The sequence below is a fragment of the Alligator mississippiensis genome, chromosome 1 (genome assembly GCF_030867095.1).
Source record: "Alligator mississippiensis isolate rAllMis1 chromosome 1, rAllMis1, whole genome shotgun sequence".
Taxonomy (NCBI): Eukaryota; Metazoa; Chordata; order Crocodylia; family Alligatoridae; genus Alligator; species Alligator mississippiensis.
Genome location: NC_081824.1, coordinates 343,350,203 through 343,376,161, shown reverse-complemented (window position 1 = coordinate 343,376,161; position 25,959 = coordinate 343,350,203). Strand labels below are relative to the sequence as shown.

At 41.6% G+C, this 25,959-nt stretch overlaps 1 protein-coding gene across 4 annotated transcripts in view; it reads left to right on the top strand.

Moving 5' to 3' along the window:
• LOC102563459 (ALF transcription elongation factor 3) overlaps nt 1-25,959 on the top strand; it is a 252,046-nt gene that overhangs the window by 224,496 nt on the left and 1,591 nt on the right. For all 4 annotated transcript variants that reach the window (XM_059720988.1, XM_059720987.1, XM_059720990.1 and 1 more), the window contains 6 exons: nt 3,007-3,143; nt 6,431-6,502; nt 9,238-9,331; nt 12,291-12,340; nt 12,484-12,698; nt 15,903-25,959. The exon at nt 15,903-25,959 is cut by the window's right edge and continues 1,591 nt beyond it. In XM_059720988.1, the coding sequence (XP_059576971.1) occupies nt 3,007-3,143; nt 6,431-6,502; nt 9,238-9,331; nt 12,291-12,340; nt 12,484-12,698; nt 15,903-16,024 (690 nt within the window). In that variant the 3' untranslated portion in view covers nt 16,025-25,959. The remainder of the gene's footprint in view (nt 1-3,006; nt 3,144-6,430; nt 6,503-9,237; nt 9,332-12,290; nt 12,341-12,483; nt 12,699-15,902) is intronic.

Sequence of the window (25,959 nt, the reverse complement as noted above, 5' to 3'; positions counted from 1 at the left end):
TATTTTTCTGATGTCTCTCTCTCTCTCTCTCTCTTTTTTTCTTCTTTGCCTCTAATCCTCCTGCTTCTATACTGAATTCTATACTCTATTCTATACTGTAGAAGCACCTTTTATTTCTGTGATGCTCATCTTCTTTTGTAGATCTTTTTAATTCTGTGTATTTTTCTTATACTAGACACCTCGCTGATTACTATTTGATATCATGTAACGTTTCTATACCCGATTTGCTTGTATCCTATCCAATACTCATTATTCTTTTAAAAATCTTAAAAATAAATGCATATTATCTATCTAAGGGTTTTAGAGTGATACTCACTGGGTGCATCTACACGTGTGCTTTACTGCAGAGTTGACTAGTTAGCTCCACAGTAAAGCATCACACTCTACACGTGCACCAGTATTAGGGTGCAGTAAATTAATTAACTCTGCTGTAGGATAGTACTGTCCTTTACAAAGACAGTACTATCCTATGGTGGAGTAATTTACTCTGCCAAAATGCACATGTAGATGGGCCACAAGGGTGCTAAAGTGCAGGGTCTGTCTGCTGGCTAGCCCTGTACTGTAGCACTCTTGTGTCCCAGCCAGCCCCTCTGCCACCTGATGCCACCACTCGGAGCCTGGGGCAGACCCCCTGGGCCCCCTGCCAGCCCCGGACTGCTCCATCCTGGCACAAAGTGCTGTAGTTCCAGGTGCATGTGTAAATGCTGCACCCAGGAGCAGCTGACTCCAGCTTGAATTGAGCCAGAGCTTATTTCTTTGCACTAATAGCACATGTAGATGCATCCACTGAGTTCTTTTTACATAGTATCAGTGTTTATATTTAGGTTCTAGACTACTTCATAGAGTTAGGAAGGCTGAGTAAGGAGGCATCCGAAGTTTGGAAGTTCTTCTGAAAGCTAATCCCAGCATATCTAGTATTCTTTAATCTAGAAATTAGGCAGAAAATTTCACACAAGGACAGGCTTTTCATACAATTCTTTCTGCTCCTTGACAGAAACACGATAATATACAAAAGCTGAATGAGAAAAGGAACCAAAATGAACTGTGATTTTTAAAATGTCAGTATTTTAGTGTTAGTCCAGGTTGGATTGGAAAAAAGAGTGGGATTACATATTAGAGTTAGCAGGTGCTAATTCTAAGGGATATTAGTCTGTGTTAAGGTTAGCTAGTGCTAGTAATCAGTCACACACACAGGGCTAAAACCCTTTCTAATGTGCACTGCTCAGACCTGCTGCTAGAGGGCAGTGAACAAAGGTGTGTGGCTAGGGGCTGCAAATCTGCTCCATGCCTGCTCCACTCAGCAGCATTCAAACCACAGTATAGGCCAGGAAGGAGGGGGGAAAAAGGCCCCATGCACCACTTGAATTGCCTCCTCCACCCCTCTAAATAGTCCCATTGCCCTCCATCAGCCCCCAGATCAACCCCCCTCCCCCCCACAATACACACACACCTCCTAATCAACCCATCCATCCATGGATTACTACCTTGCCACCCCAGTCAGCCAGACAGCAGTGGTGGCAAGGAAAGAGGGTTTCCCTCCGTGCCTGCTTCTAAGCTCTCTGCAGCCCACTCCGCCTTCATGCATCCAGATGCGGCCCCCACCAGGCCCCACAGCTGCCTGGCAGCTCTTTGCCTCCCCCTTCCCCCTCCCCCTGCCTCCCCTTCAGTTGCAGGGCCCAGCGGGGTTGGATCTGGGTGCACAGGTTCAGCATGGTCTGCAGGAACCCCAGGAGGAGGCAGGGAGGAGGAACCCTTCCACTGGTACCTCTGCCACTCTCAGCCAGATCAGAGTAGCAGGCAGCAATCTGGGGGTGGGGGGACTGATGGGAACACAGGAAGTAAGTGGAATGGAGGGGTGGAGGGGAAGAGTGGGGGGAAATTTGGAGGGCAGAGGGGGCAGAAGCTCAGCAACTCTCCACCCACCTGCTCCCCCTGCCCCCTCTCTCTCCTGCCCCCAATCCTAACCCCCTTTCACCCCTTTCCCATGCCCCCCTCAGTCCCCCTTCACCCCTGTTCCCTCCCTCCCTCCCTATTCATCCCATCCCCATTAACCTTTTGCCCAGCTGTTAGTCCAGGGCCATAGAGTCTTGGATGATAGCTGGAAGCAGTGCCTTCTGGGATACTGGAGGACTGCAAAATGGTGGTTTTATCCCAGGTGAACACCCAGAAGTTAACTTAACTCTAGCTATGTAGCACGATTTAAAGATAATCCTCACCCTAGGTGGCACAATTTTAAGACACCTAGATGGCATTTAGCACTTGTTAACAAGCCTTAATGGGTGATCATTCAAGTTTTGAATTCTTTTAATATGGTCTAATTGTAATGTGTAATCTCACCCAAAGATCCATCTCTATCTTTTTCTAGATCTTAGGCTCCTTGGGTGCAGCTACATATGCAATTAATACACCTGAATTTTCTACCTGTATCTACGGGTACTAGAAAATAGTGCATTAGACTAATCTACTGCACAGTAATTGCTGCACATGTGTAGATGGTGACACTTTACTGCGCATTAGATTACCCTAATGAGCAGTAAAGCATCTTGTGTAGATGCATCCCCTGTTTATTTTCCTTTAACCCTATAGCAAGAGCCCAAAAAGGTTTCAATATTTGCTGTTGATTTGTCTTAGTTACAAGCTAATCCTTACCTTGCTTTGTTTTGCATTGAAAGAAATATTCAAATGAGCATGGCAAGTTATATGCTTACTGGATTGTAATATTTTTTTCTTTTTCTGTTTTGGCTCTGATTCTTCTGCAGCTTCTATTCCTATATTATCCATACTTATTTGTTCAACTTTATTCATAAATTTCTGTGTTTTCAGGATTTTCTTTCTTACAATGTGCCTTCCTCTTTTCAATATTTGTAAGTCTTCTGGATTTTGACAGTCCATTTCATATCAGTTTGAGTTAACCTTATCTATGCATAGTTTGTTCTAAGATCCCTACATTTGTAACCATAGTGTGGTGACTTCAGTATTTCTCTGTGTCCTTATTTTGTCTATAAGGTGGAGAAATTTGGAAAGGCACTTAATTATGCTGAAGCAGCATTGTCATTTATTGAATGTGGAAATGCTATGGAACAAGGCCCCATGGAATCTAAATCCCCTTATACAATGTACTCAGAAACAGTTGAACTTATCAGGTAAGAGTGGGGGTTGGGTATTTTCTCCATTCAATATAAGTAGGTTTCTTCCACACTGACAAATTAATACATGAGAATGCCTTTATACATGGGCCGATATTAGAGATAAGAATATTCACAAAGCCAGTTCATCATTTAGAGCAGCCTCAGTGATTCAAGCAATTGTTAATGTAATTATGGAGTTTCGACAGTTTGGTGATCAGTTCTTACCCAGGCCTCACTGGGTGTGACCAGACAAGCATGCACTTGCAGTTTCTGGAATTGCCGATCTGTCTGCAGTGCTGCAAACTGCACACACAACACATGCAGACATTTTCCATGCTGTTAATTTGCAATGCAGTGGGTTTTTTTGACACGAGGAGAACCCAGTATCAAAAAACCCATGGCAAAAAAGTGGGGTGGCACATGTGGAAGTAGTGTGCACTGCCTGAAACCAGAGCCTAGCTGGTCAGAGCCATACTCCAGCCCAAATTGCTGCCACTGAAGCCCCAGGAGGCCCCCAGGACCCCAGGTAAGCCTGCTGGGGGCAGCCCAGGTGCTGGTCCCAGCCTTCCCTACCACTTCTCCTTCCCCCCCGGGGGAAATTTGCCATATTCATGGGCATTTCCAGGGACAAGTAGCAGCGGCACAACTATGTACTGCTGCTATTTATCTCCGGGGAAATCCATGTACGCACTCATCTGGACATGCCCACTGGTTGTAACCAAAATCATTACCACTATATCCCTGTTGTTAAGCCTAGGTAAAATGTACTGTTAATGGACAAGTGTTTTCGTCACAACCCCTTTCTCTCCATTATGCCTGACATTAACTGGCACCATTACTGGCACTATCAGCAGAGAAAGCAAAGAGTGAATTATCATAGAGTCTGAGCTATACCCACCCAGAGAAGAAATCTCTCCAAAATATAAGCTCATCAGTGGAGAAATATGCACTGTTAACAGCAGGGCGAAATCTGTTGCTTGGACAGAAAGCATTCAGTCATGCAGTCAGCCATGCAGTCTTCACCAGCGCTAAATTTCTGCAAAACTTTTAAAATGGGTAATTTCACCCAGATTTCTCTGATGATTTGTCACAAATACTTCCACTGTATTTCTGTCCCAATATGACCTCTCTTCTGCCTGCATACTGACAGAAGTGCAGCAGGACAGCTCCACACAGTGATGGATGCTATTTTTGCATCCCTCCTTCAAAGGTGGCATCCAAAGCTGCTGCCCTGGCCATTCCATCCCATCAGGTACACATTGGGCTCCATGTGCGCCCACATCAGGAGCAAATTGCACCCAACAGGAACAGCCCACTCCAGGGCTGCTTCTTCTTTGCTCTGCACCCCTGCTGCAGGCAGGGGGAGCTCCAGGCCCCCACAGGTGCCAGCCCCTACCTGCTCTTGAGGTATCCCTGATCTGTGTAGGGTGGTGGGATGAACTGTCCCAGCTTGGAGGGGCAGCTCCCTGCCAGCCATGGGGAGATTGGGGCTGGCCCCAAGCCCCAGGAGAACAAGGGAACCTGTTCCAGCTCGGCGGGCAGCTGCTTCCCAGCCCCACCCAGATCAGGATCCATCCCAATCTCCATATGGCCAGGAGAGCTGTCCCAGCTGCGCAGGGATGGGAGGCAGCTACCCGTCTTCTTAGAACATCTTTCCCTGCTCCATGGAGATCAGGATGGGTCCCAATTTCCACATGGCTGGGAGGCAGCTGCCCAGCATCTGTTGTAGCTTTCCCAGACCCATGGAGATCAGGACACGTCTAGGCCGACCAGGAGCAATTTGCTCCCAGTCATCATCTACACATGCACTTCGGCACAGTAGTTTCATGTGCCATTTTCTAGTACCTGTATCTAATTGCTGTTCACATGTAGATGGTGACACCTTACTGCCCATTAGATTAATCTAATGTGCAGAGCCTGAGGCTGGATAGATTCCGTCTTTGCAGGTTAGTCTAAACTGCATAGATTAAACCAATAAGCAGGTGACAGACATTCACTTTTGATTCTGGAAATGCAGCCACATGCCTGCAGTGGCTCAGCCCAGAACCAGGGGGGCGCTAGAGCACATCTCCCTGCACAGCTGGAACAGACAATTTGGGCCAAAACTAGCTGTCCTCCTTGTTGGGGAGTGGTTTGCAGGGGTGTTGCAAAGCATCCTGGGATGCTGGGGGACTGTGAGTTAACTTGAATGTGGAGGGGATCTAGGACAGAAATTCAATAAACAAATTTAACCTAGATCAGTTAAGTCTGATGCTGCATTTATCCAGGTTTATCTTAAACCAGTTGTAGCCATTTTGAAAGTGGTTTATGTGTCCTGAACTTGTGTTGTGTTACAGATTTTAACCAGTTTCTGATCACTTATCCCAGTTTATGTGTAACTTCTTTCCCTAGCCACAGTGTCTTTATGGCTGTAATTCTGGAACTGAATTTTGCTTGGATGTCCATGTATGCAAACAGTGAGCGTTGTGTAGTTGTTAAGTGAATTATTTATCTGCTTGCTAGCTGTAGTCCAAAAATGGATCTGGTTAGTCATGAATGTCTGGAGAAAGAAAATATTCACACAAAAATATTTGTACTGATGTCAAAGTAAGAGTTTGAAAACCAAGATAAAGATGAAATACAATCAACTAATTACAGGAAACAGGTATTCTTCTGGAAGCAAGCCCAGAAGTATTATATGCTGTGCTGATGTTATTCACTGCTCAGGTATTCAACTGAAAGTTGATATTTCCAGGAACTGATTTGTGACTAGATAGCACACACATTATTGCAACAGCAGTGCTACTACTGTAGGTTTTTAATATTTATAGAATTTGAATGTAATGTTGTATGACCAAAATAGTCTGAGCCACATTCTCCCTTCTGCTGTGCTTGAAGGAGCAAACCTGGGTAGACAAACTCAAAAATATGCTATATGAGGACAATACTAGAGCACTAGTTCTGTGGCATGCTGTCTTTTGCCCTTAAGTACAGTGGAAACCTTTTTGAATGGACTCCCTGCAGTTGGGGTTCTCCCCAGCAGGAGAAAAGATTTTAGGATGACACCATAGGGAGAGGTAGGGAGCAGAAAGACATCTAAAGGAGTTACTGCTGCTTGAAAAGAGCCAGAAAGCAGAGCTAATAGAATAGCTCCGAAGCACAAGATGAAAAGCAGAAACATATCAATTCGTGATAACTAAGAAAGTAAATGTAATAGGGCAGATCTCCAAATGGTATGAATCAGCATAGCTCCATAAGGAGCACACTCAATAATAGAAAGTGGGCTCCTGTTAACTCACATTGGCTTTTCCTCTTTCTTAAAGGTATGCTGTGAGACTAAAAACCCACTCAGGCCCTAACGCCACTCCGGAGGACAAACAGCTCGCAGCATTATGGTTGGTTGATCAATATTTCCTCAAAAGGCTTCTTTTATGCAGTGAGTCAGTCCTTGAAAATCAGATACCGAATGCAGAACCCCCGATAGGGGTTTTTATGTCATCTACTTACATCAGGAGAATACTTCCTGCTCCCAATGTCATCTCTTTTCAACTTAAATTACTGTGCCTGGTCTGCATTCTGTTTGTGTAAATAAGCTATTCATATTTATTGGCTATAACAGGTGAGTTGTGTGACAATGTAACTAATTTTTAAGTGCCTGCTGGTCTTTCATTTTATGACTGAATTACTTTAATTGTAACAGTATCTCAGTAATTTCTTTTGTCTTATATGTTAGGTTCAGTCATCATAAATTATACTTATATTAAATGAGGGGTTATTGTGTTGATAATTAACCAATTTGGATTAAGTCTCTGATTTTAAATTTCCAGATATGGGCATTTAATTTAGACTTTATAAGGCTGAACATTAATAAAATAATAATGTTATTAACATTAAACTTAAATGCTAACAGCTATACAGCTAATGCATGAAGTACCAATTACATGGTTATTGATTCTCAGTAAATGGTTTTTTACAATCAGCTGGTGTATTTTTAACATCTAGTAGCCATCTGTTAAAATCCAAACTAAATGTGGTTTTAGAATCCGTAAGCAAAAACTCTTAATTAATCATTCTATATAAAAAGAACAAAGTATCGTTATATAAATTTTTTAAATAAGTTTTAAAATATCTCTCTCTCCTTTGTCACTGCTCTGGCATGCAGCTAGGTGCATTAGTAGATTAACAATAATTGTTTCAAGAATGTTTAAATGTAAAAACAGGTACAAATGGTTAAAAAATGACCCTATCTATTTTATAAAGTGTTTCCAGAACTGACATAGTGTTTAGTGTGTGGAATTTAATCCAAATTTATAAAGTCACTGCATCTGCTTGAACAGAAAAGGTCAGAGTGAGGGAAAGGAGATGAGTATTCCTTCAGCAATGAATAGCAACCCTAACTCACCGTCTGCCACATAGCAGATGAGCTGGCATCATTTGCATATGTACTGTACCTGTGAAGGTGACAAAGTGAGAATTATGATGACTCTAAGTCTATTGTATCCTCCCACTACATCCAATGCAAACTAGGCATAGTGCCACAGAACTATTGCATTTCGTTCTGCTCTCCTAGGGAAAGACTTCCCTCTAGCTGTAAAAGAGGTAAATTTCAGCTTATGAAGGTTGCTGATTTCAGAAGGAACACAGAGTGAAAGTGAGTTATAATAACTCTGCTTGAGTTTTTAAAGTACTTGGTAATTTTGAAGGCCTTGATTTTATTTTTTTGGTTGCCCAAATTGGCTCTGCAAGACATTTAAAAAGAGTGAAATTTTCAGAGGGTGAGAACTCAGCACTTGCAAAATTCAAGCCCCTTTCTATTTGTCTCCCTGGGCACCCAGAATCATTAGTAATCCTTGAACATCTTAGCTTCTGTGACCAAGTGGATAAAGTTCTGCAGGTTTTTTATTTGTTACATACAGGCCACGTCTACCCAAGACAGTTACTACATAGTAGCTCGTTACTCCTGAGCAGTAGTTCGTTACTACTGCGCAGCAGCGTCATGGGGCACGAACCATGACATGGCGGTCCTGCGCAGGAGTAACAAACTACTGCACAGTCGACGTCACCACGAAGCTGTGTGGGGACACCACCTCCAGTTACTGCCCACTCATTTAGTACTTGGGTATGCAAGTACTAAATGACTGCGCAGTAACAACTGCGCAGCCAGCATCTTGTGTGGATACAACCACAGTTGAGTGATCTTGTACTTCAGTTCAAAAATATCCTAGCAAAGACTAATTCTTAGTTTTGAACCAAATATCCTCTAAAGGAAAAATAAACATAAGTGGACTACATAGAAATCCAAAATAGAAAACAAAAGATTTTGGTAGTCTTGGAGTGCTTGTGATCCGGTATTGTGTTGTTGTTATGTTTAAGTAATGTCAATTAGTGTTACAGATTTCATGTGTACAGCATTATAAAATTGCATGGCATATCACAGAAAAATTAGAGACAGTAAGTTAGATCCTGCCCTCTGTTCAGGCTACTTATTCTATCACCTGAAGATACCTCCTGTGCAGAGGAATCATCAGGGAGTCTGGAGTCCCTTGAGAGACTTCTGCACCACCCATGTTGCTCCCAGTGAAGGCACACAGGGAAATGTGGGCAGATGTAGGACACCACTGTTCCCTAACAGTCTCCAACTGCTGAAAGAGTCCAGCAGGAGCATGGACATCTGACATGAAACAGACCCAATGTTACTCTAATTTCCTCCATGGACTGACCTTATAGCCTTATAGCTCCAGGATACAGAACCACAAAGGCCACCTTTACGCTTATTCCAAAAAACTGAAACCCTTTGGTCTCAGCCTGCAGTGGGAATCTCATTGGCAGACCCCCTCAGTCAACTGCACAGAACTCATTGCAGGAGTGAAGCTTAATGTTTGATCCTGCAGACAGTTCTGTGCAATGAATTTACTACAAGTTTTGCAATGTGTAGACTAACATAATCTGTAGAGTTTTCAGGATCTACCTCATAGGGACCTTACTAACCCTTAGAAAGATCTGGACAAATATGTGTAAAATCAAGCATGATCATAATAATCAGCACCAGAATCACAGTTCACCTTTCCATTGATTTTCAGTTCAATTATTCCAGATGCCTTTTACATTGAGTTTTCTCTTTCTACTCTAGTTTCCGCTGCTTGGCCCTTCTGTACTGGAGAATGTTCCGACTCAAAAGAGACCATGCTGTAAAGTATTCAAAAGCACTTATTGAATATTTCAAGGTATTTTCTTGTTTTATGACATGTTTTAAGATAGCTAAAATGAAATACTGCATCTTTTCTAAAGTGTAACCTAGTCACTTCAGAGCTTAAGTGGAAGCAGGTCATTTACATGCTATATTCACAATGGCACAGGTTTCTAGTATACACACCTTACAACGTAATGAGGGAAGACCAACTTGCTGTGCCATGAAACGGATACACCCAGCCCATTCTCCTTTTTTTTGTTGATCTCCCAATGTTTTTTTACAGTGCTGTTAGCTCTGCTCAGAATAGATTTTATGGCATTCACGGTAAGAATCTATTTGAAGATTGTACCTTGCTCTTGATTTCACATGGCTTGAGGATTTCAGTCTAAAGCAGTCTAGGGTTTCCCATTGAGGACCTGAGCAGGTAGAAAATCTCAGAACACACCCACCACAAAGGTGTTAGCAGCCAGCTCTGAGACTTGCGTGAGAGCCTGTGAGGACCCTCTGGGTATGTCTACACGTGCACCTAGCTGCACAATTGTTACTGCGCAGTCATTTAGTGCTTACTTTAGTACTAAAGTACTAAGTGACTGCACAGTAACCACCGTTACTGCGCAGTCCCAGTGGCACTAGTTGTTTCTGACCCTACTGTGCAGTAGCAATGAGCTACTTAGCATCATGGTTCGTGCCCACTGATCCTACGTCGCTATAGCTCATCGCTGTAGTGAAGTAGTGTCTCGTGTCGACACACCCACTGTCCACCTTACAACACTTTCTGGCTCTGCTTCCTGTTTTGTTTTCCCCTCTAGCTCCCCTTCATTCTCTGTGCTCTCAGAAGGCAGTGCACTTGCTGCTTATTTTGAACAGAACATCATTCAATATTTTAAATTTGTTGGCCCTGAACTCGAAATATTTGATTAGAAAATATCTGGAAAACAGAAATTTACAGATGGGACCTATACCAAAGTCAGTCAAATTTTGGGCCTACAAACATAAAGATGACCTGTTTTTCTTTAAAAAAAATAATAATACATGAACGAAAAATAAATATAGTTGAATTGTTTCCAGCATTCAGTTTGATTTCAAAATCAAAGAACTCTGAGCATATATTCTCTTTGGAAATTCTGAATAGTCATATGGTCATGTTCTTTTTATCTTTATTTAAGAGGCTTTCTTCCCAAATTCAGATATCTTGTTGATGAAAAGTTCCAAATATGAGGATTAGTTTTCATAAATGAATCATAAAATAGACAAAAAAGCTAACACATCCTATATTATCACCATACTTGTATCTAAAAACTGAATTATGTACACACAACTAAACTTGTTTTGCTTCTCTACCTAATTTCTTTATTTTAGCTGTGAAAAATAGGTAAATATTGTAATACTTTTCCCTACCAGTTCAAAGAACACCTGCACAAAAATTGGATGTTCCATCTCTCAGCCAAAATGTGTCTCAGTAGTATAAAAAAAAAAATTCTACACAGTGGAAGAATGGTGCTTACATTTTGCTGTAGTCACATTAACTTCATACAAGAAAAGCTTTTTTATTTTGCAGGGCTCCTGCTGATATAAAGATACTGTAGATTCACATTAGAAAGTATTCTTGCTTTTGAAGTTAAAGTTTAAAAAAATCCATTTGCCATCTTCTGCAGTGGAAAATAGCCAGTTCTATGTTCATTGCATATATTTGTATGTAAAGTCTTTCAAAACCAAGTAATATAAAATACTGACTACATTAAAGAACTTCCATTTGTACTTTCAATTGTGGAAAGGGTTTAAAACTTGTCAAAGACATTTTCAGGGATAGATGCATTTTTCTTTTTAAAAAGAAGTAAGATTATTTCAAGTTCTTGTTTAACGTTTGGTTTTGATCTTCAAAAAAATTAATACACTGAAGAATTTTAAAATGTTACAGATATTCAAGATGGTTAGAGATTTTTGATACCATAAGAAATTCAATTCAATTCAATTCAGTTCAGGAAAGTAGAACAAAGCCTACAGATGAATCAATAGCAATGGGCTACTTACCCCTAACTTTCTGATGCCTGAAACTATGCTGCTATGACTTTTGTTTCAAGGAGCTTGAAAAAGGTGTATAATTCAAGTATGACAGAGAGTATTTAAATTTCATTTGTAAGAACCAATCACTGTACTTTAACTTTCACCTTTTCCACTTCTTTCCAGCTCCTAGATCAATAAGTTACATATCCCCCTTTACACTTCAAAAAGATAGATGTAAGTAGGTCTGAAACAGGAGCTGGCCAGAATACAAGTATTGTAGATTTTAAGGGTTTCACTGTTTTGTTTAGTTCCCTAACAGAATTAAAACTAAACCTTCTAAAATTTGGGGTGGAAAATAAAAACAGAGAAAGATCCATCTTGGAAGAGCCTGTTGCTCATAAGTATAGGCATGGGAAACTTAGTAGAAGTAGAGAAATTATCTTTCACAGTATTCTTAGGACCACTACTAGAAAAAGAGAGGTTGGCTAGATGTTCACAGTGGCCCCTACAGACCTCTGAATCTCTGAAGTCTCCAGATTATCTCCACATCTTTCTTGGGCCCTGAGGAGAACAGGAAGCTGCCTAGTTCTCAACATGCTTTAAAAACTTTCACTCTGCAATAAGACAATGATTATGGTCCAGTCTTATCTCTCAGTACTTCAACTTGCTGCCTGCAGAAGTCAGGAAGGAAGGAATTATTTCTTCAATGCACAATTGGCCATGTGTAGTTTGCGTGGTCACAAGTCACCTTCTTTCAGAAGTATCAGCTCTACTTTAAAGAACTCCAGCAGAACTTAAGGAGGTTTATCTTATCACTGCCTGCACCACTTCTGAATTAGTCCAAATGGCTTTATAGAATCAAAAGACCTGAATACACTGTCCACACACATCACCTCAGCCTTTTCTGCCCAACTTTCTATGCTATTTGTTGTTGTTCCTTTCACAGTTTTATTTAAATTATACTCTTTGTCATTTTTTTTCCTCCACAGAATTCATCAAAAGCTGCACAGGCCCCATCCCCCTGGGGTGCCAGTGGAAAGTAAGTTCAATTTTCACCCAGAAACTATATCTAAATAACAGTGAGAAATGGCATTTGCTCCTATGTAGCACATTGTAATAGTTTGTATGTGTTTATCTATGTCATCCTCACGTGCAGGTATGCATTTTAATACTTTGTTGCAGGAGCACAGGAACTCCATCCCCCATGTCCCCAAGTCCTTCTCCAGTCAGCTCTGTAGGATCCCAGGGGAGCACCGGTACCCCTTCCCCTTCCTCCATCATCAGCATTCCCCAGCGTATTCATCAGATGGCTGCCAATCATGTCAGCATCACCAACAGCATCTTGCACAGTTATGACTACTGGGAGATGGCTGACAATCTGGCCAAGGAAAACAGAGGTACCTAATCCAACATACCAACCTATGTTTAACGTACATCTACCTGAGCAGAGTACAAGCAGAATCTGGCTTTAGTAAGAACCTATTGTTGACCTATTTTGACAGTGATTCTTTCCAGATAGAAAGACTGTAGAGTTGTATTTTTTTTTCACCTTATTCATGGTCTGTCTCAAAATGTAGCAAAAAGCTGTTTATCTGCCTTCCCACTCTGAAGCAGCACCCTCTCACTATTTTGTCTCTTTGGCTGCTCGAGTCTCTCGGTGTTCCAGAGACGCTCTAGACATATGGCAGTCAGACTAACAGGAATTAAACTGATGATATTCTGAGCAAATTCTCTTCTTCCTAAAGAGGATTGTGGTGTCTCATTGCAGAACTATAGGAATGGTTCTCTTTGGTCTCACATTCTACTGTTACAAGAGAAAACTTATAGACTGCATCAGTGATGCTTAACCTTCTGACCCATGGACTGGACAATTGGCATGGGGACGGTCCACAGGCTGGATCCCATGCACGGGTCAGTCCATGGTTGTGACCCTGCACAACAACCCAATCTCATATACCAGATCTTGTCTCAGAGTGCCCCCATACACCATCCTTGCCCCAGACCAGTGATCTAGTGCTCAGGGTCTCTGTCATCTGGCCTGTGGGGCTCCCAGTGGGTTTGGAAATTTGGCAACAGGTGAGTGGCAATTCGTACCACCGCTGTTTCCCTGCCACCACATTTCTGGACCCATGGGGAGTCCTGCAGGCTGGATGACATAGCTTTGCAGGCCAAATCTGGTCTGTGGGCCAGAGGTTGAGCACCCCTGGACTACTTTGCTAGCATTCCCTTTTTAGGCTAACTCCTACATAACCTTATATTTGTGCATGTCTTGACCACAGAACTTATCTGTGGACATGTGGGATATCACCTACAGGGCACCTTGACCTTGAGTAAATACCTGTGGTTTTAGTCCTATTGTATTCTTTATATTTTACATGGAGAGTTAGAGCTGGGGCTAAATCCTATTTCACTTTACATCCCAAAATGGCAGCTACCCAGCTGTGTAAGTGTCATTTTTGGCACTCTCACACAGCCTGGGAATCATGCTGCACAGCTACCCACATATTTGCCAGAAACAAATGGGGAAGGAGGAGGGTGGCCTCCCATGCCCCATGTTTAAGGTACTTACCCACACAATAGAAGAGCCAGGTTCTAGGCCTCCTTCTTCTAGAGGACACCTGAACTTGTATCTCTGACTTTACACACAGTGCGCAAACCACCAGGCCCCATGTAAGGCATTATCCAAGCACCTCTGTAACCCTCCTCTTGAACTCACTCCACTGTACTTAATATTTATTGAATAAAATGCATAAATAAAAAAGGGAAGTTTCTGCCCTGTTGAGAGCAAGGGCTAGGATCCAAGGCCCTGTCCCATAACAACATCTACCCTTTTCGCTATTTCACCTTGGCTTCATGTATTTTCCTCTCTTGGCTGCCCAGGGGCTATTTTCAAGGGGAGGACTAGATAATGCCAACTGGTGTTTTTTTCATAATGATAGAAAGCATAAAATGTGGATTCAAAGCTCCTCTGGGTGAGGAGGCAACCTAGAACCTGGGTCTCCTACTTCCTGTGTGTGCCCAAATCACTAGGTTATTGAGCTAAAATATGAGAGGCCGTCCTCCGTCTAATACCTTCTTCTCATGGGGTTTTTGCCCAGCTACTGTTTCAAGACTTACATGCTTACCAGTGTAAGCATACAGCAGTCCACAAACTTGTCCAGCATGCTCTGTGGGTGTGTCAATGCTTATATCCACACTGTACATGGAATAGAATCTCAAGCTGCACGTAAGTGCCTAGTACATCGCTTACATGACTGGATGACTGCCATTTAGGTGCATAAAATGAAATAGGATTTGACCCTCAGTGTATTTATGTGGCAACAGGGCAAACATACAGGACAAATATATAGGCTTCAAATGGGTTTAAAGTTGGTTGGAGAAAAAAGCAGCTTCACTTCCTCTCTGGATGAATCTACATGTTCAATTAATGTGATGCAATAAACTCCAGAGCTGTTTGAGCCAGTCAACTGCTCCTGGGCACAGCATCTACACATGTGCCCAGAACAGCAGCAGTTTGAGCCAGGGTAGAGAAGCCCCAGGCTCCAAGTGATGGCATCAAGCAGCAGAGGAGCTGGCTGGGGCACAAGGGCTCAGAACCTGCAAAGCAGTGGGGCCAGGTGATGGGCAGTCCCCACATTTTAGCACCGTTGTACCCCAGCTAGCCTCTGTCACCATTTACACTTTTCATCACACTGAATTGCAGTACTGTCTTATTGCAGAGTTAATTAATTTACTGCACCTTAATACTGGCACACATGTAGACTGTCATGCTTTACTGTGGAGCTAATTAGTCAACCCTGCGGTAAAGCATGTGTGTAGACGCACCCCCTTTGGCTTAAGCAAACAATAGGAATGCTGCTTGCTGTCACTTGCCCTTCCCCACCCCAGCTAGCCTCTGCTCATCATAGCCATAGCAAGAGCCTGATTCCAGGAGCTTTTCCAATGCTAGTTCATGCAGAATCCACCCTCAGCATGGCGGAGACAATTGCATAAATTAACAATACAACTGCAGGATGAGATGTACATGCACTCATGTGTTCCATGAGTTTTAAGGAGAATATACTGGACTCGAGGAAGTTTCCATTCCTCACTTCCTCGAGCTTCATGGAGCTGCCTGAGGGAGGTTTAAAGGAGCTTGTATGGGATGAGGGTTAGGTGGAATGTGCCAAATGGAGGAACCCCCTTCCAGAATTAAAGGGGAACAAGAAGCTCTCAGTCCCATGAGTTGAATAAGAACTTGCCTGAGTAAACACTTGAGGACTTGGCCTGCCCTGCTTCACTTAACTCTTCTTCATTTTTCAGATAGGATCATTTTCAGCTAGAAATAATGTCTGTTTATGTGGAAACACATAGCAAATAATCCCTTTGCACATAGGATAAATTGACTTTAGTGGAAGGCAGAAACAAAGAATTAGCTGTTCTGTTTTTAAAATGAAAATGGCTGTGGAGAACTCACAGTCATGGACAACAGGATCATAGGACTAGATTTTCATTTTCATAAACTGTTCCATGCGTTGTAAGTACTGAAAGAAAATATCTATCACATGGTGATAAAAAGCAAATGCAACTTCCTGATCCCTGTGTTTAATATTTTTCCATAGATTTTTTTAATGACTTGGATGCATTGATGGGACCTGTCACCTTGCACAGCAGTATGGAGCATTTAGTTCAGTATACTCAACAAGGACTTCACTGGGTGCGGAATAGTGCTCACTTGTCATAATGACTGTGTGCCATTCAAAGGGACTGTGTACTCTCCCATGGACAATTCAGTTATTCTGGACACTGTGCTACAGAAATAATCTACCACAGCATTGATCCAAACAAAGGTGACTATTTCTTCAACATTGAACAATATTTTTCAGAGTGTAGACATGTATGTGTGTGTATATATTATATACAGCTGTGTCCCTGCATTGTTCCATAATAGTCATCAAGCATCTTCATACTAGAGACAAATCTGATCACACTTGCATTTAGTGCATAAACACACTGTTTCTATTCTTGTGTTTGGAAACCAAAATCTTATGGGCTAATTGGAACAAGTACAATAAGCGCAATGGCCTCTATTCAAGAAGGCACTTTAGTATGTGTTTAACTTGAAGCATGTGCATAAATCCAGTTGACTTCAATAAAACTTAAGCAGATATGTAAGTGGGATCCTGAACTGGAGTGCTTTCTTGAATCAGGGCCAAGAGGAGGTTGACTGGCAGTTGGGATGCACATTCACTTGTTATTACCCAATTGGGCTGGATGGATAAACTGCATAAACTATTAACAATATGGAGAGGGAAGCATAGCTTTTTGTGCATGCATTTCTCTATTTCCCTATTTTTAAAGTATATTGTCTCTTGCTGAGCCTCTTTATGAACATCATCAAGCAAACAACCAACATACATGAAAAATATGTATGTTGACAGCAAGGAACTAGAAGGGATTCTGGAAAGCTGTGTACTGGTATTGAAAGCAAATAGTTAAAACAAAAATATGACAAACTGCAACTCATTTAGAAAGAACATGTTTTTATTACACATGCACATATACCAGTAATATTTGTTTGCTTTGTGTAGGAAGGCATCACTTTACTGCCTCCCGTTTTCATATCTTTTTCATCCTAAAGTAGCCTGCTTGCACAGTTTCTTCTCGGCTGTATCAAGCCATCACAGGCAATTCTCTTTTATCTAGAAACCAGACTTTGCTACTCACTAGACTAAGAATGGATTCCTATCATAATCCCCTCACTCTTTATACATAATCCTCATCTAGGCTTTAATGTTTCTTGATTTATGGGGTGTTTTCAGCTTCTGTTGACAAGCTATATGTTTCATGCTAAGGGAATTAATCCTGCAATAACTGCAATTTAATTTGGGTCAGTTGAGGTCAGGGGCAATTAATATCTATTGTGTTTTTAGTTTAGTGTTGGGGGGGGGGCGTTGCTTAATTTCATTTTCATTCATCTGCTCCCACGTGCTAGTTTTCTTTGTTTTTCTCCAAAATTAAATGTTATTGGCTATTTTGCGACCAGTTGTGCAGCCCCTACTGCTGCGTGTGGCTGCATTGACTCAGTTGGAATGTTAATTTAAGAGCCACCAAATGGGCCTTTTTGTTGTCACCTTCTGGTTTATTTTATACTGATATTAGTGTTAAGCAGGTCCGTCCCCCTCCCAAAAGCAACCCTGCCAATAGCTACTGGTTAACAAAAAAAAAACAGCCTCTTTCTAATATATAGGCCCACTGCTCCTTTTTTCTTATTCTAATAAATTATGTTAGAAACCATTACATCAAATGATCTGGTACTTTTTCTCATTAAACAAGATTTGTGGTAGCACAATATCTGCCAGTCTTTAGTCTGGTTGTTGCATGTTGCAAAGGAAATACCAATAGTTTGGAAATGTTACTTGATCTGATTACTACCTGATCCCTGGTTGTAAAGACTGCCAGGATTTATTAAACTAGGCAGCAGTTTAAGTTATCTTAATACTGTGAGCTATTTTGGCCCTGCTAGGAGAGCAGGGAGAATTGTCCGTCAAATCAGATAAATGAAATGCCTGTTAGATTTACTTCTGCTTTCTTTGATGGTGGCTCTGACATTTGTCTTTTGATAAGCTCTTGTGTTTGCTGTTTTATGTTGGTAAAACATAGAAGCAATGTATATGCCTTGCCTTACACAGATTTTAGTTTCATCATACACTTGGCATTTTAGGTTCATGTATGGAAATGTACATCATTTATTTTATTAGAATTGCGGACAGTTTTTTCTAATCATGATGAACCTTTAGAATATGTATGGATCTAATATGTACAATAAGGTTTTAGAAGGAAGAGTTAATGTCCTTTTGGTTTAACATGTTTCCTGACTACTAAGCAGCTCTTGTAGATTTTTGTCCATTCTCATATGCTGCTCCATTTATTCCAGCTAAAATAATCAGATTCCATGGAAATGGTGCATTGTTTTTAGGTCCCTTGCTGGTATCAGTTCTGTAGAAGATCTAGTCAGTGCACTGAACTAATGTTTACACCGTAATCACTGGTAGTATGAAAAGGTAACGCTTCCCTAAAGTCAGTGGAGGTGCACCTGTTTAAACCAGCCAGGAAATCCAACTGATTGTCTAGGGCAGGGGCAGGCAAAGCCTGGCCTGTAGGCCGGATGAGGCCTGCAGCCGACTTCATTTCCCAGCAGCCCTGGCCCACATTGCAGAGGCTGGTTTCCATGGAGACCCCAGGAGCAGCGGAACAGTGACAGCACGGGGCCAGGGTTTCCATGGAAACTAGCCCCAGCAGTGCTGGTCAGGCAGGAGGCTGGTCAGGCAGCTGCTCTGGGTCCAGGATCTTGTGGTGGTGACAGTGTGGTCTGGAGCTGAGGCAGAACTGCGATCTGCTGCCCACACAGCCCTGCACATCTGCACGCACGCAGCGAATTGCAGTTCTGCCCCAGTGGGATGTACAGGCAGCAGATCATGGCTCTGCCCTGGCACTGGACCACCCTGTCACTACCACAAGGTCCTAGCCCCATCCCAGAAGCAGTTCCCCACCCAGCCGTGTGCCCTGTCAGCACTGCTGGGGCTGGTCTCCATGGAAACCCTGGCCCCGTGCTGTCATTGCCTTGATGCTCTTGGGGTTTCCATGGAAACTGGCTGCAGCAACATGGGCAAGGGCCGCTGGGAAATGGAGTCCAGGCACCAGCCAGATCTGCCCAGCCCTGGTCTAGAGCAGTGCTTCTCAAACTATCTGATGTGGCGGACCGGCAATTTTTTTTCCAGTGGGCCAGGGACTGCTTGGAACAGCGCTACACAAATGCGCGACCGGCTGTTTCTTTCTCTTTCCTCACCTCGCACGACGTGACGTCCCCTGGAGTGTTGGAACGTACGAACTGTGGCGCTATGACATATCAATGTTATGCTTCTGAAAATATATTTCTTTCTTTCCTGGCAACTTGCTGCGGACCGGCTACCGGTGGCTCCGCGGACCACCACTTTGAGAAGCACTGTTCAAGAGCACTTCTTCTAGCTGGTCATTTTGCAGAGATTATTGTTTCTTCTGTATAAACTGTCTTATGTTACATGGTAGCTGTTTTTTTAAATAGCCACCACTGAGTAGGGTGTGGCAACAAAAGACACTTTATTTCATTCTTTTGGGTGCTGATCCTGAAAAGGCTGTAGGACCTCAGGACCTGATCCATTTATGTGTATGTCCTATTCTAGTCCTATGAATGTTAGGATCAATGTCCTATTATTATTCTAGTCCCATTAATAGAGTTCCAGGGTCAGACAGGGTTAGAGTTGCAGCTGCCCATCTTTTGCTATTTTGTTTAGAGACTGTCCTTTTTTGGGGAGCAACATCTCACCAAGTTTGTTTTGATTCCTTGCTTGGAAGCCATATAGATCATTAAGGTTCCCTTCTCCTCTTCTGAACAGTCCAAACGCATATTTAAATAAAGAGGTAATTTTTCCAACTCCAGCTCAAAGGCAGGATTATACCTGAAGGAAGAATTTTGGTTCAGAAACCTCCCCCAGAAACTTCTAAATCTGATAGACAGGCTACCTGCTGAGAAATGTGGGTGGGCTGGGAAATCAATTGGAATACTATCACATAAAATGTGTGCCAAAGCTGAGCACAGCAGTCAGATATCTTTTGCGCTCAGAATACCCTGAAATGCTCTATGGCAGAGGTTCCCAAACTTGTTCTTATTACGTACCCTTCCAGATTTACCAACTGCCCGCATACCCCTACCAACATGTTTTATATTTCAACCCTTTAAATGCTGATTATTATTATTATGAAAATTAAATCTGCCGTTACACAATTTCTCCTGCAGCCCCCCCAGAGATGTCTTGTGTATCCCCAGGGGTATGCGTACCACAGTTTGGGAACCCCTGCTTTATAGGATAGTCACAACAGCCAGTCTATGAGACATTCAGACACTCTTAGGCCTTGATCCTGTATGTCCTTCTATAGCAGCAAGGAGTGCAGATACACATAGCACGAAGGAGGTATACATTGGCTCAAGCGCAACTGAAATATGAAAATAGTCCTCCATGCTGTGCAGCAGTAAATCCCCAGCCCCTTATATGCCCATACCTTTACTGAAAATATTAAGAGATCTGAAGAAGGCAAGGTTTAGTAGACAATGGGCATGTCTGAGGGAACCTAATTTTTAATGTTTCTATATATTCCTTTGCATGCAAAACAGATGCTTGTTATTTGTTCCTCTTTTGAGCTTTCCTTTGGCAACTAGAAGTAAGTTGGCAGCCAGGAAAGTTGTGTTCTCACAAACGCAGAAGCAGATTTTCTGCTGCCCCTGTACTATACTTGCAGCACTCTCCGCCTGTACTGGGCAGGATCAAACCCTAAGTGTACATACACACACATCTGTATATACTGTATATCTAAAGTCAGAATAAATGTTCAGTCAGCATGAAAGATATTATTAGTGCCTACCACTGATCATTGGGGACATGTCATTGAATGGTCATATCACCTCTCACATGTAGTAATCGTTAGCAAACTTATGTGTGCAGCCATTAATTTACAAGCAATGCGCTTGGTACTGTGCAGTAGTTTGCCTTTTGTAATGCAAATTTCCATTGGTTTTCATAGCTACTGATCTAAATCTGCATCCCCAAAATGCCAGGATTTTTTTTTCTAAAAGAGGACATACAGTTAGTCCTGGCTAATCTGTGCTTATTTTATCTACCCAAGAGACTTAAACAGTCACGAGCCTTAACACATGTACAATATGTGCTACTGATGACTTAGTCCAAATGAAATTGCAATTTGCAAACTGACTTGGATTATCTGTGTCTGCCACTGCAGATGTGCCACTAAATGATTCATGGTTTTAAGCAAAAGAGGTTGAATTTTATGTAAATAATAATGACTGAACTCTTTAATCTTTTTACAAGAAGATTTTAAAAAGAAAACAACGTGAAAGCAATATGTATTTTTTACTCTTCAAAATTTTGTGAGGGTTTGTGGTTCCTGGTCTAAGCTCCATTAACTACATTTTCCATCTACAGTACTCTGCTTTTACATAATCCGCTTAATGTTTAATATGTCAAAAAGAAATGTTTCTTTTTTAGAATTATTGCAACACACCCTCCCCCCAGTCCAGTGGAGAATACTCAGACTGAAAAATAAAGTCTCTTGGCACATTGTTGGCACTGTAGAAATAAAAACAATGCCTGGAAAGAATATGAATTTGTTAAGATAATGATAGAAGTTGGCTGGCATGCATCTAAACTGCCTCTCATTTTGATAACCTTGCACTTACATCACGTACTTGAACTCATTCTTTATTTGGACAGAGAGTGCTTTCTGGGTTTTTTTATCTTGTAAATATGTTCCAGGTCAGAGCACCATCATATCCATAATTATTACATTATTTGATTTACTGGTTATATACCAAAGCCTGGCAAGCTTTATAACAATTGGTAAGGCTCATGAATTCATTCGGGAAAGCATCTGGATGTTTGTTTGAATCTAGTCCAGTTATACAAATATCTCAGTTGAGAAAGCTGTCAGAAAAACTTGTAAGAACAGTGTCTCTCACGATATTTTTCAGCATGAAATCCTGGCCTATTGAAATTTATGACAGAAACTCCTAGTGCTTTCAATAGGGCCAAGGTTCCCTCGCCAGCATTTATTAATTACCATTTTGTAAGTTCTGTTCAAGATCAACTAGGAAGTCACTTGGGACCTTATGTTCCCCTTCACCCACCTAAGACAAAGGACATCCTGAGATAGGAAACACTCAGTTTCAACTTAGTATTCTCTCAAAAAGGCATCCATAGCCCATACTCTACCAGGAAGAAGTCAAAGTTCAGCTGAGAATCTCAGATCTTGCCAGAAATTCTTCCTTTGCCTCCCCACTGCCACACCTGGACCTATCTGATCATTCTTGCCCTCGAACATGCCCACACTCCCAGCTGGGTTCCAGAGGGGAAAGCAGAGAAAGTAAGCATATGTTTCACTCACTTGCACTACTTTCTCCCACAACGTGAGCAGATAAGACAAAGCCAGCTTCCTTCTTCCAATTCTGTGGAGTTCAAGTCCCACAAGCTTTGCAACTCTCCCCCCTTCCCCGGGCCACCCCTCGCCAACCCTATAAGGGTCTCTGTAGGATCCTGGGGAAGCAGAGAGTGCCCAGAAGTTGACATTTCATTTGTCTGAGGGCACAGTCTCCTTTAATACATGAACATGGGGTGGGGGTGAGCATGGGCTTAAAAATCAGGCTGGGCCTCTGTTGGAAACTGAATAAAATGTGGGTAACAATACTGATCCATCTCGTAGGGCTTTATGGGAATTAACTCTGAGCTGTCCAAATTCTGAGTGGCTGGGAGATGCAAGTTAACCCCTTGAGGCTGAATGGAGCATGCAGGCTGCCAATTGGACAGCCCTGAATTAACATATGTAAAACACATTGCACTCCTTGGATGAAAGGTGCAATAGAAGTTCTTAAGATTATTGTAAAATGCTCAGTAGTATTGATGAACTTGAGCTTTGGGTAGAGGGCCACTACTGGGACCTCTGCATTATTTAAATCCCACCGCACCTCTCAAAATAAGATAACCATGATAAGCAGGTCTCACATTACACCCCCAATAGAAAGATTAAGTATTATTAGTATTACTTACTTTCATTTGGCTCAGAAATATCATACACATAGCCTTTCATGAAATATTTATACTTTGATCCTAACTAAAACCAAAAAATACCAAGAGTCACAAAAATGTAAACTGGGGGGGAAATATTTAACCAACCTGAACTTAACCTATAAAAAAGAGCTCAGATGGATTTTTAATCTCTGAGACATTTTGATTTCTGTGAAAGAAACACTTTTTCACCTGTTATTTTAAGTTTATTTTCAATCAACAGAGTCGTCAATGCCCAAATAATTCGTTTTCCCAAATCAAGATTCATGTAACTTTGAGTCAAGACATATTTTTAGAGAGGTGCCTCACAGAAAAGACTAGTCACTTCATGTAGCTCAAGAAAAATTACATAATTATCCTAATAAAATATCTCCCTCCATTCATGATTCAGCTATAATTAATTAGCAGGGTAAGTCAACTGGGGGTTAAATTTTCTGCATAATGCTCAGGGAGTTAGACTCTCAACTCCCATTAACATTAATAGAAATTACATGGTTATAGCCTCAGGCTCTGTGTTGACAATTTGCCTCTAAAGGCCTTTTTTTGAGGAATGCATACTAATTGAGTCAGCAAAGAAGTCAGTGGGCAGGTCTACACAAGATGCTTCAAGCTCAGTAGACTAATTGTACCTCGCACTAGCACAGAGGCAAAACCTGTGCTAACGCGCTAATACAAAGTAGAATTAGTCTTCTGCTCATTAGCGTCACCAAAAAAGCATGCACTGTGGCTAATGAGCAGTAGCGCCGATTACAGCGCATTTAGGTAGTACCTGTACTTACAGATACTAAACTTAATGCACGGTAATTACAGTGCATTAATGAGCATGTAGATGCAGCCAGTATTACTCAGAACTTAAGACTGTGGTCTCTGTATGCCAGGAGACATTTGAAAGAAAACCCTTCATGTAGAAGAGAGATTGCATTTACACAAAGTAATGTCAGCTGTCTTGTCATTTTTTAGTACAATCTTTCCTCTATTTTTGGAAATATTTGTGTTTTAATACTGGCTTTCTTCCCCATTATCTAGATTGAAAGCCTTTTTCTACCTTGTGACAAATATAACTTCAGTTTGCATAAAGAAATGCCTGATGACACAGGTACTTCCACCTTCTTCCAGAAAACACATTCATAAATCCATAAATTAAATCTGTGTAAAATAAATCAGTTAATTTTTCAACCACTCAGTCCTACCTTTTTTCCTTCCCCTCTCCCCCGGGGCATATATGAGATCTCCCAGCTCATCCTAGTTCTAGAGAAATGGTTTTCAACCTGTGGTCCACAGACCCCTGAGGGTCCACAGACTATGTCTAAAAGGTCTGCAAAAGATGACTATGATCAATCAAAAGTATGTGAATACCAACACTTACAATTCAAAGGGGTCTGTACCTCCATTGAAAATTTCCAAAGAAATCCACACCTCCATTTGAATTTTTTTTAGTGGTCCACAAATTTAAAAAAATGTTGAAAACTGTAGAGATTTTCTTCAGTATCCCAGTTCTTGATCATTGGGTTGCAGGGGTAGACAGGAGGATAAGGGAAAAGAAGGTACTTCCCAGGGACCAGCTACTTATATTCTCTCAGGTTTGTTTGCCTTTCTAACCCCCTTGTGAAAGTAAATAGCACCTCCTCCCTACCAAAAAAAGTCTTCCCTTTCCTGAATGGGAAAGGAGAGTTTTGCTTACCACATACAGAAGCCATGATTGTCTGCCATTCCCCAGTGACATGCAGGATTATGGAAGAGCACCCAATTAGAGGGGAGTTTCCATGCAGAACTGTGGAAGGGACTGAAAGCCCTTGAAATTGGAAGCTCTGACATTACATATGAAACCCCAGTCTCTCTTTTACCAGGGCCTAACTCACATGTATTGATTCACATTGTGCCACGGATTTGGAATGATGGACATTGCTATATTATGAACATGCACAAAGATGACTGGGAGTTCCTGGTATCATGTCTGTACAGGGATTTATTTTTTTTTAGATGTTAGAGGGACCAAAGTCACACTTTCAACACTAAGTAACTGATTCTGTACTTCTGTGACTGTGGAACACCCAGTGAAATCAATAAAAGTCCCAGGAAACTTATTGTGGCAGAATAAGGCTCAGATAAAAGAAGTATTAGGATAAAGTGCATAAAGATAAATATATTTATGCCTGATGCACTCAAGAGCACTTTCACATGTATTAGACCTGCATTAGTCCTGACCAGCTCAGTTCCCGTGGTCAACAAACCAATAAGATCAGTGGTTACACCAAGTTGAAAGCATCTTCAGTCCACTAAAATAACTGGTATTAAGGAAATATGTCTTACAATGTAGCAAATATTCTAATATACTAGCTCTTCATGCAATATCTAAACATACAATTGCCTCTCCCTAAAGTGGAGAAGAAACTTTTCTATGGACCATGACAAAAACAAGCTTGACTATTTTAATCACAGGGCTATATTTTGTAAATGCTGGTACCATCTAATTGAGAGGTATGTTGCATCTTTTTTCTATAAGTTTAGAGGCATGTTGTTGGCTCATTCTGTGATGCAAACTCCAACCAACCAACAGACAAAATTTCAAATTCATCCATGTTCATCAGCCTAGAAATAAATGACAGGCCATGTATTGCCCTTGGCTCACCTGCAAAACTCCAAGTCAGTAGAAGTTCTGTCTAAAGCTCAAGGCTAGAAAGTAGCCTTCAGATTTTAATAGGTTGGAAATTCATCTCTTTTTAATGCAATCTCATTATCACATATTGGCTACAATAGGCCATCTTATAACCACTGTAGCAAAATACGGCAGTTATAAATATACAGACTTCATTTACATCAACTTCCTTCATTTTCTTCTATTTATTATTATTATTAATTAACATCTGTATTACAGTAGCACCTACAAGCCTCATTCAAGCAAGGATTCTATTGTGCTAGAGACCATATGTGAACAAAGGGTGGATCCTGGTCCCTGCTCCAAAGAGCTTACAGTCTGAAAAAAGAAGACATAGCAGATGGATGAGAC